Raw genomic sequence first — 11,514 nt, 5'->3', positions numbered from 1 at the left:
GCAGAAACCTCAATACAGAAGAAATGAGCATCGCTGACAATGGCAGAGGCAGAGAAAGAGTGAGAGCCTCTGGGGTGGGAAGAAGGTAGTAGAAACAGGGAGGACAGAGCAGATCCTGACTGCTCTGGTTGCTAGAAGCTCATGCTCGTTTTCCAGTGAAACGCAGAGCACTATCACCATCCGTGTCTTAAAACAGCAAATTGAGACTCTGAGTAAGGATACTGACTTCTCCCCAATCCACAGCCTTTCTGACTTCAATGTTCTTGCAGGTGGGGAGCCAGGCAGATGCACACAGAGGGGAGACAATGAAAGAGAGGGGCAAAGTGGGGAGAGAGGAGGGGCAGAAAACCAATGGGAGATAAAATTGGAGCAACAATGAGCAGGACCTTCTGCAGCAGGAAGCTAAGCATTGGGCGGTACCTGTGTGGGGTGGCGGGATGCCCGGTGGACCCAGTCCTTGTCCCCGGGGTGGTCCTGGCCTGTGTGCTGGCAGAGCTGGATGGCATGGCATTCGAGGAGCGAGGCTACCCTCCCCGCAGGCTGAGGCACCTGGGTAGGGGCCGGTAGTAACAGGGAACTTGCCTGGAACTCCCGGGCCTCTGGAGGCAGGAACAGAGTCAGCCAGGCCCACCTCTACCCTTCTCCCCAGCACCTCTCCACAGTCTCATGCTCACCTCCTTTGGAGCTCAATTCAGGCATGGCCAGCCTACTGGCATGGAAAGGATTCTGGGGGAACGAGCCCTGGTGGGAGAGCAGAATCAGAGCCTCTAAGATGAACCGTGATGGAGGGCACTGGTGAGAGGGGGCCCACAATGCGAGCACCCAGAAGGGGACAAGGAAAGCCAGGCAGAGACAAGCAAAGATCAACCTGAGTTGGGGGGTCCCACCTGGAGGTGCTGCAGCTTAGGAGTGCGAAGGAGGGGTGGAACCCAGGGCAGAGCCAGCTGGTCCGAATTTGGCTCCCAATGGCCCGGAGGAGGATAGCTGAGTCACCTATGGGAGTAGGGAGGGAGTGTCAATCAGGTGACAATGCCACAACTGCAAAAATACAGACCATGGGAAAATAGCCATCGCTCCCTGACACCACCCCCCAAGATTTGCATACCTATCTAGCTCTCAAACTCATACTCAGTCATTCAAAAAATACTTACTGAGTACCTACTATGTACCAGGCACTACTTGAGACTCTCAGGCTCTCAGTGAACATGAGGAGATCATAAGGTCATAAGGAGGGTACAGAAAACTGTCAGATGGTGATCAGGAAAGGAAGATAATACTATTGAGAGGACAATGTCATTTTAAATGAGGCAGTCTGCGACTGGCCTCCCTGATGTGACATGATCAGAAATCAAGAGGCTATCTGGCCCAGCCAGTGTGGCTCAGTGGTTTAACATCAACATAGGAACCAGGATGTCACGGTTCATTTCCTGGTCAGGGCACATGCCTGGGTTGCAGGCTTGATCCCCAGTAGAGGGCGTGCAGGAGGCAGCCAGTGGATGATTCTCTCTCATCATTGATGTTTCTATCTCTCTCACCCTCTCCCTTCCTCTCTGAAATCAATAAAAAGATATATATTTGTAAAAGGCTATCTGGGGGGACAATAATCCAACTGATTCAAAGGCCCTGAAGTTGCAGTGCACCTGGCATATGTGAGGGGCATCAAGGAGGCCAAGGGGGTTAGAATGAGGGGAAGCAAAGCAGGAAGTGAGGCAGGGAAGCCCCTCCCAGCACCAACTCACCTGCTTCAGCCCAAGTCCTAGCCCCTTCCGCCTGCCCTGTATCCCTTCTCCCAGCCCTAATCCTAGCTCTCCCAAAGACTCATATCCCCACCCTCTCTTTGGCAACCTCTTTACCATTTCCACCGCTCTCAGCCCCTATAACACCCAAGAATGCCACCCTCTCCCCTCACCCGCATTATGCCCCAGGTACCCCATACCTGCAGGCTGGTCTGCATCCTCAGAGGCATCCGTAGGTAGACGCTCAGCCAAGAAAAGAAGCAGGTCACGGAGGTCAGGTTCACTGGGGTAAAGGAAGTTCTGATAGCCAAGCTCCAAAGGATAGCCCAAGTCCTAGGGGTTGAGGAGAGGGTCCCTATCAGCCAGGCAGGCAGGCTCCTCCTGCTCTGGGAGCACTGGGCCTTGACCCTAAATGCTCCCACTGTCTCACCAACCATCACCCTCCGAACTTCTCTTTGGCTCCCCAAGGTCTCTAGGCTTCTGTGGGAGGAGCCATAGAGTGTTCTTGTCAATGTCCCAGAGAGCAAGAAATAAAATTAAAGCTCTAGCATCTCTAACTATGGCTTAAAATCCAGAGACCATAAAATGAAGATGGGTATTTCTGAATACATGAAAAGAAGCAAAAATTTTTAAGGAAAAATATAATAATCCAAGTCAAAAGAGTAATGACATGCTGGAAAAAATAATTTGGAACTCATATCACAGGAAATAAAGAGCGCCTAAAACTAAAGCAAAAAGACCAGCAATGCAATAGAAAAATGCGCAACAGGAAAGAAAAAACAGTTTACCAGAAAAGAAATGAAAATATCCCTTAGGAAGCTGGTGAAATGAGGGAGGATGGATCTTGGCACCATTGTACATGGTATGCATGATGCTCCAGTCTCAAGGATGAGCCAGCGCTGGGTTTTGTGCCTAGGAAAGCCATAGCTTTCAAGAGCTCTGAAAGCTGCATCCATGTGAGGAGCACAGCATTTATGGGACACAGAATTGACTTTGGTAGTCAGGACCTCTGGCACCCTGGGGTCAACTGAGTCTCCCGTGGACCAAGGAAAGAGGCCTGGAACAGATGTTTCCTCATGGCCTCAGAGGGAACCAACCCTGCTGAAACCTTGATTTTGGACTTTTAGCTTCTACAACTGTGAGACAATACATTTCTGTTTTCTAAGCCAAAAAAAATCCCTTGAACATATGCAAATATGTCCAACCTTGCTTATAAGAGAGACATGAATGGAAGGCACACTGAGAGACTTCACACAAGCATCACAGATCGGGACAAACTGACGCTCCATTCTCCTGCAGTGCACACTGAGAGGGATACACTATCGCCAGGGCTGCGTTCCTACCCCAAACCTAAATCTACTCATTAGAAAACACTCAGAGAAACTCAGACTGTGGGGCATCCCAAACAACCAGCCTGGACACTTCAAATACATTTGTCATAAAAAAAAATTTTTTTAAGGATCCAAAAGCAAAAGAAGGCGGTTCAACACTTAAGATTAGACATGTAACAATGAATCAAAATGTAACTCTTGATTAGACTCTTTGAAGTTTAAAAAACCATAAAGGATTCTTTTGTAACAACTGGGAAAATCTAATCTAGACCTTAGATACTATTACATTTCATGGCTGTGATCATAGTATTGTGGTTATGCTGGAGAATGTCTTTTTGCTTAGGAGAAACACATTCCGTTTTAGGTATAAAATGTCATGATGTAAGCCACTTTCAAAGGGTTCAGCAAAGAAGTGTGCATGTAGGTGTGTAAAAGAATGGAGCAAAATGTTCCAATGTAGGAAGCTAGGAGAAGGGTATACAGGTATTCACCGTTCCATTTTCATTTTTCTTTAAATTTGAAAAAAAATTTAAGGTACAAAACTACACTGAGATACCATTTCTTACCTATTGAAAGGGGGGGGGGATCTAAAAATCTGACAATACACTCAGCGGGAGAGGCTGTGGGGAAACAGGCTGGTGGGAATGCAAAATTAAAGTCCCAGTGAGGGCAACTGGCAAAATCTGACCAAACTACACATGCATTTACCATTCCACCTAGCAATCCTACCCCAAGAAGTAGATATGCCTCCAACAATTCAAGAATATATATGCACAAGATTACAGTATTCTTTGCAGAATATTGGAAACTCCCTAAATGTCTAAGCATAGGAGAGTGGTTGAATCAACTATGGTTCATAGATACAATGGACTACTTTTCAGCTGTAGAAAATATTAAGATCTCTACTATTTGATATGAAATGATTTCCAGGATATACTGTTAGATTTTTTTTTAGAAAAAAAAGCTAAAAAACTAAATATATGTTTTCTTTCATGTAAGAAAGGGGGAAATAGAATATATATTTATATTTGCTTATATCTGCATTTTTAAAAAACTGGAAAGATACACAAGAAACTAAGCAAACAGGTAGGGGTAACGGGGTGAATGCTTGGGATGTAAGACGCCACAGGGTATCACACTACTTCTGTCACACCTTGGTGATCTCTTCTACAGTTTCAGTAGTTAACCACCTTTTACCTATTTCGCAGTTTTTTATATTATGATATTCCTGTTCAAATTGCTAGGGTTTCTGTTCCGGACTGGGTCTTTAATAACAAAATAACCTACTCAAAACAATAAATAATTTTTTAAAAAGACACTACATGCTTTGGTGTAAAAAAGATTGGGGTTGAAACCCAGCCTGTGCTACTTACTGGCTGTAAGGCCGTGAGCTGGTTATTAACACCTAGAAGCTCAGATTCCTAGCTGTAAAATAGAGCTGGTAGTTCTTTCCCTGTGTGGCTGCTTTAAGAGATAAAAGGCCCACCAGGGTTCTGGGAAGGGACTGAAAGAAAGCCTTTTTCTTCCAGAGTTGCTGTTGGTCTAGAGCAGTGATGGCGAACCTATGACACACGTGTCAGAGGTGACACGCGAACTCATTTTTTTGGTTGATTTTTCTTTGTTAAATGGCATTTAAATATATACAATAAATATCAAAAATATAAGTCTTTGTTTTACTATGGTTGCAAAGATCAAAAAATTTCTATATGTGACACGGCACCAGAGTTAAGTTAGGGTTTTTCAAAATGCTGACACGCCGAGCTCAAAAGGTTCGCCATCACTGCTCTAGAGCTACCTGGACTCTGAAATCAGACCTTCCTGAATTCATGTCTAAGTTCTGCCTCTTACCAACTGTGTGACCTCAGGCAAATCACTTAACCTCTCTGTGCTTCACTTTCCTCTTCTGAAAAAAAAAAGGGATACCAACAGTACCCACCTCAGAAAGTTGTCATGAGAATTAAATGAGTTAACACCATGTTACCACAGTGCCTGGCATAGAGCACACACTCAGAAAAAAAATCATTATCATACGCACATGTACAGTGTACTGGGTCACAACGTGAGATATATTTATTTTAGAGGGTCATGGTCAAAAACGTGTGAAAACCACTGGCTTTTAAGCTACTAGACTTTGGGTTTTTTTCCGACACCTGCAATCAAAGAGTTGTGACTAATAGAGAAACTCATTCCAGGAGTGGGGTGTGTGAAGTGACAGACACCAAAATATGGAGGTGGCTGAGTCGTTGAAAGTGGTGGCAGGAGTAGGGCATGCAAAGAGGCAGACACCAGAAGGTGGCAGTGCTGAGCCAAGGTGGGCTCCCGGGGCAGCACAGCTGGATTAAGAGACACCTCTGTCTGCTGTGGAAGCACTGAGGTTCAGGGGCCAGACAGTCACATGAAACTCTTGATCACTGAAAAAGCCATACTCTCAGCCCCGCTCTAAATATAGTGTAAGCAAAAGTAGGTCAACATCAAATCCAGCGGGAGGCAGCACTGAGAGAAGAGAGGAACAGAGTCCTGGGGAAGCCTGACCACGGCCCCCCCCCCCCACCCTGCTATACACACACACACACACACACACACACACACACACACACACACACACAACTGCTTCAATATCTCCCACTATGCACTCTCCTTGCCAGAGGACATAACTTCCCCCATACAAAGTGCCATCCTTGAGAATACAGCCCCAGGCCAGGGGACAGAGTGCCTGCCTTGTACTGCCATCAAGACCCCAGCCAGAACCTGAGAACCCCTGAGAGCTAGGTGAACCTGAGAGATAAGGGATGGGCAGAGCTCTGAGGCCTGTTGCTGAGAGACAGACACTGCACAAGCAAGGTCCAAATTCAAGAAAACTGACCACCCTGTCTCCCAGGTCTAAATGGAAGTGTTCACTGTAGTTACTCTATTGACCCTCTACCACCATACACTGGGCATGCTAGATGTATCTACATTCATTATGTAGACACAGGTTGCTGGAATGCAAGCAGCCAAGCCAGGCCTACCCACCACTTATACAAAGGTTATTATAATCTGGCTCTTCATAGATCAACTCACTTTTAATCCTTACAGCAGCTCTATGTGGTAGGTACAATTCTCACATGCACTTTACACATGAAAAAACTTAGGCCCAAAAAAATTAAAAGCCCTAGCCGGGCCCTAACCGGTTTGACTCAGTGGATAGGGCAACAGCCTGCGGACTCAAGGGTCCCGGGTTCGATTCCAGTCAAGGGCATGTACCTTGGTTGCGAGCACATACCCACTAGGGAGTGTGCAGGAGGCAGCTGATTGATGTTTCTCTCTCATCGATGTTTCTAACTCTCTATCCCTCTCCCTTCCTCTCTGTAAAAAATAAATAAAATATATTTTTTTAAAAAAAGAGCCCTAGCCGGTTTGGCTCAGTAGATAGAGTATTGGTCCGTTGACTGAAGGGACCCAGGTTCAATTCCAGTCAAGGGCATGTACCTCAGTTGCAGGCTCGATCCCCAGCCCTGGTTGGGGCACATGCGGGAGGCAACCAACCAATGTGTCTCTCTCACATCGATGTTTCCCTCTCTGTGTCTCTCCCCCTCCCGTCGACTATCTCTAAAAATCAATGGAAGCCCAGCCAGCATGGTTCCATGGTTGAGAGTCAAGGTTCGATTCCCATTCAGGGCACATGCCCAGGTTACAGGCTTGATCCCCAGGAGGGGGTGTGCAGGAGGCAGCCCATCAATGATTCTCTCTCATCATTGATGTTCCTAACTCTCTCTGCCTCTCCCTTCCTCTCTGAAATCAATACAAATATATATATATATATATATATATATATATATATATATATATATATATTGATCAATGGGGAAAAATATCCTTGGGTGAGGATTAACAAACAAACAAAGAAATTAAGAGACTGGCCCAAAGTCACAGCTAGTGAACCAGGAGAAATGACATTACTGGGAGCCCTTGGATTATTAACTGGACACAGGTCTGTACTGCAAAGGTGTGAGTGCTTGATCAGAAGGCATATTACCCAGGTAGAGACAGATTTGGAGTTATTCTCATGAGAGGCAGGTTGTGTGCGACTGCCACAGGGCAGAGTGCAGTGTTAGTGCAGAAACACTGTTTTCAGTTAACATATCTTCCTTTGGGTACCATCCCAACTCCATGTGATCCTGACGCAGCCAATCACAATGCCTTAAGAATGACCATGTGAGCCACCTGGGCCAATCTGAATACACAGTGGTTAATTGCAGAATGAGCATGTGAATCAAGCAGGGCCTTTTCTGAAACTGGTAAATGGATACTATAGGGGGGAAATTCTTGGTGCTAAGCTGAAAATGCAGGAGGTCAAGGGCAGTCCAGGCCCAAACTAGATCAACTCTTTTAATGCTTATAATGACCCAAATTTTATCATCTTGATTTCACATTTAAGGAAACTAAGACCTAGAAGGGTTAGGGTCACACAGTTAGCAAGTGGTACAGTGAGGGTCAGAACTCCTTAGGCAGTTTGACCAGAGAGCCAGCAGCCTTAATGCTAAGCCACAGAGGGAGGTGGCAAAGAGGAAAGGCAAGCATTTCAAGGAGCTTGATGACTTTGCGAAGGAGGAAGGAAGAGACTGTGTGTATTGGGAGGAGGGAACTCACCATGCAGGCCTGAGCCAGGCTCATGGCCAGGCGGAAACGGGCAGACATGGCAGGAGGCAGCAGTGGGCTGAGGCTGGAGCCTATGGCAGGGTTGATCACACGCAGGCAGCGGACAACAGCTTCCACAACCAGCTCAGTGGTGAAGGCTCGCAGGGTCTGCACTTCTGGAGGAACAGCCCTGAAGAAAAATGGGTGCAGGCTCGATGTGGGGAGCAGTCAGAAAACAAATCAGGCTGTGCTGTGCTGCCTTCTAGAAGCCCTAGTATTGGAGTGGGGGTGAAGAGGATGGCCATGGTTCAGACAGGTCCTGGGTGTTGATAAAGGTGATTTCCATTTGTAAAACTAAGAACTGAGGATGGCCCTAGCCGGTTTGGCTCAGTGGATAGAGCGTCAGCCCTTGAACTGAAGGGTCCCAGGTTCGATTCCAGTCAAAGACATATACCTTAGTTGCAGGCTCCGTCCCCAGGTCAGGGCACATGCAGGAGGCAACCAATCAATGTGTCTCTCTCACATCAATATTTCTCTCTCCTCCTCCCTCTAAAAATCAATGGAAAAACATCCTTGGGTGAGGACTAACAACAACAAAAAACTGAGGATGTCCTCAGCTCCTAAGAACTTGCTGCAGGAGAACAGAGGGTGGAAGGGATCTGAGTTGAGAAAATCTGAAATTTCCCTATGCTTTAAAAGCCCCAAATTTCTGGGGTCTGGGAAGGGCAAGGGGCCCATGTGATATGATCTCTGGGTTTCTGGTCCCCAGATATCATGTTCTCTAAATGTCAGAGGCTCCTGGATATTGAGCTGCTTGGGCTTTGAGACTATATGTTGGGAGGCTGGGGTTTCCAGAAGTTCCAAATGTCAGGATCCCTGAATTCATGATTTGTGGATATTAAGACCACCTAGTATCAAGCAATCCAGAAATCAGGCTCCTTACATGATAGCATTCTGGGTTTTCACAGACCCCGAATGTAGGAGTCTTGTGTGTCTGGGTCACCAGGCCTTGAGGCCTCCAGAATTTAGGCTCCTGGAATTTTATAAGCTCCAGGTGCTGGGAAACTGGGTTTTAAGGTTCCCACATATCCATTCCCAGAGTTTTTGGAATCCCTGAGTGCTAGTGTCCTGGGGTTTTAAAGTTCCCTGGTTCTCAGGAGACAGCTGCCTTGGGATCTCCAGGTATCCGGATCCCAGGGTAGTGATCTTAAGATCATAGATTTCAGGGTCCCAGGTCTTGAGGTTCCAACATTTTAATGTTTCAAGGTGTCTGTGTCCTTGATTTGGGGGTTTAACAAATGTCAGGCTTGGGAGGACCCTGGTGTGTGTGTGTGTGTGTGTGTGTGTGTGTGTGTGTGTGTGTGTGTGTAAGGGGAAAGGGTTTTAGGATCCTAGAAGTTGGAGCCCTGGATATCAAGGACCAGGGTTTTAAGGTTCCCGGGTGACTGGGTCCTGAGTTTTGGAGTCCCGGATATATGCATGCCGGGGTGGGCGGGGGCTGTGTCCTTACGTGCCGGCCTGGCGCAGGGAATGGATGAGGATTCGGTCTGCCTCCTCCATGGTGAAGCTGTGTCCGAGTCTGGGGCTGGGTCCAGGGCCGGGTCCGAGAAGTGAACAAGAGAGGCGAGCTGTTGAAACCCAGCCCCGCGCCCGCCCGCGGTCCCAGGAGTGTCACGGGCTGCCCCAGGCGAGCTGGGTAATGTAGTTTCAACAGCGCCTGCAGCTCAAGTGTGCGTCCTGGTGCGGATGTGAGCGCAGGGGTGAGCGAACAATGGCTGCTAGGAGTTGTAGTTCTTCCGCCTACACTCCAGTGGGCTCTCCCAACTGTGCAAACGAGCGTTATCGCCTGTATGTGCGCGCTCCAGAGCGTCTTGGTATGCGCGCGCGCGGCGTGTGCGTGTGCGTGTGCGTGCGCGTGCGTGTTGGGAGGGCGGGATGGAGAGTGATTTCTTGACTCATTCATTTAGGAAGGCATTCGCCTTCTAAATTGTAAAAGTAGGGGTGTCAGGATGGCCGAGTGGTCTAAGGCGCCAGACTCAAGGGACTACTTACTAAATTGTAAAAGTGTACAAGGGCAGGGGCTCTAGCACAAAGGGTCTAGGGTTGAGTCTCAGCTCTTTAGCTCAGATCTTTAGCTCAACTTGCTAACTGTGCAATCAGGGGTAGGTTACATAACTTCCCTATCTTAGTGTCCTATCTGTAAAATGGACTACAGTATTCTCTCCACCCCCAGGCCCCGTTTCGCTTTCTGCTGTTTCCCGCGATTAATCGCCATCTGAAAATATTAAGCGGAAATTTCCAGAAATAAATAATTCATAAGTTTTAAATTGCACGCCATTCTGAGTAGGGTGATGAAATCTCGGGCCACCCGGCTCCGTTCCCTCCGTCCCCTCCCCCCGCCCCCAAAGTGAATCATCCCTTTGTCGCTGTATATGCTACCTGCCAATTAGTCGCTAAGTAGCCTTCTCATGATCAGAAACACTGTGGCAGTATTGCAGTGCTTCTGTTCAAGGATCCCTTATTTTACTTAATAATGGCCCCTAAGTGCAAGAGTGGTGATGCTGGCAATCCAGATATGCCAAAGAGAACCATAAAGTGCTTCCTTTAAGAGAAAAGTTATGTATAGATAGCGGGGTGGGGGGAACATAGTATATCTAGGGTTCAGTACGATGGCTCTTTCAGGCAACCACTGGGGGACTTGATAGGTAACGGGGAGACTAATGTACCTGTTTCCTATGATTAAAACAGAATTAATTCATGTAAAGCATGTTGTACTGTGTGCCTGACACATAATAAAATAAGAAAAGAGTATGTACATTGTAGTTACTAAGTAACCATACATTTAATAAATGCTTTAGTATGTTATACATGTGTATACAATCCAATGACTGATTACACAGTAAACATCTATATAACCACCATTCATTAAAAAGACCACCTTAATGCGGTCCTGGCACACCTGGTCTGTGACTTCAATAAAAGATGTTTTCTTTGAAAAAACAAACAAACAAACAAACAAACAAACAAAAACCCTGTCTCCACTGCTCAGTAGTGCCATGTATGTCATAAAGCATGGGTACATATATGTGGGACTCAGGTTTGGAACTTTATTCTGTTTTTAATTACTGCAGCTTTATAACAAGCCTTTATATCTGATATGGCAAATCCTCCTTCCATCTTGTACTTTTTCAAAGGATTTTGGCTTTTCTAAGTCCTCTGTATACCGATATACATTTTAGAGCCATCTTATCAAATTCCATGGAAAAACTTTTGAGATTTTGTTTGGGACTGCATTAAATCTCTAGATCGTTTTGAAAAGAATTGACATCTTCCTAGTTTTTACTATTTCAATTAGTTAATTTAACATATATGTCCATTTATTTTGGTCCCCTTTAATCACTTGATAATATTTGTTAATTTTTTGTATAGAGATCTCACACATATACTATGTTAGATCTATTCCAATGCACTTCAAATTTCAGATACTGTTGGAAAAAATATCATTTTTCTTATTTTAATTTCTGACTGGTGCTAGTATATATTTTGTAAAAATATTTTTTTAGCCCGGCTAGCATGGTTCAGTGGTTGAACATCGACCTATGAACCTGGAGGTCAGGGTTCAATTCCTGGTCAGGGTACATGCCTGGGTTGTGGTTGCCGGCTCCATCCCCTGTGTGGGGCCCGCAGGAGGCAGCCAATCAATGATTCTCTCTCATCACTGATGTTTCTATCTCTCTCTCCCTCTCCCTTCTTCTCTGAAATCAATAAAAATAGTTTTTAATTTTTTTTTTAGTCACTGCCTTTTCTGTTACCAGGCTCTGGCCCACAAA

General features: G+C 46.1%; 1 protein-coding gene across 1 annotated transcript in view; it reads right to left on the bottom strand.

Annotated features, from left to right (window-relative positions):
- CCDC22 (coiled-coil domain containing 22) overlaps window positions 1-9,521 on the bottom strand; it is a 14,950-nt gene extending 5,429 nt beyond the window's left edge. The window contains 7 exon segments of the mRNA XM_059678513.1: window positions 421-599; window positions 675-741; window positions 888-952; window positions 955-993; window positions 1,937-2,069; window positions 7,697-7,874; window positions 9,195-9,521. Of these exon segments, the coding sequence (XP_059534496.1) occupies window positions 421-599; window positions 675-741; window positions 888-952; window positions 955-993; window positions 1,937-2,069; window positions 7,697-7,874; window positions 9,195-9,244 (711 nt within the window). The 5' untranslated portion in view covers window positions 9,245-9,521.
- Window positions 9,522-11,514: the final 1,993 nt, after the last annotated feature.

Source organism: Myotis daubentonii, chromosome X, assembly GCF_963259705.1.
Source record: "Myotis daubentonii chromosome X, mMyoDau2.1, whole genome shotgun sequence".
Classification (NCBI taxonomy): domain Eukaryota; kingdom Metazoa; phylum Chordata; class Mammalia; order Chiroptera; family Vespertilionidae; genus Myotis; species Myotis daubentonii.
This window is presented reverse-complemented; position numbering and strand designations above follow the sequence as displayed.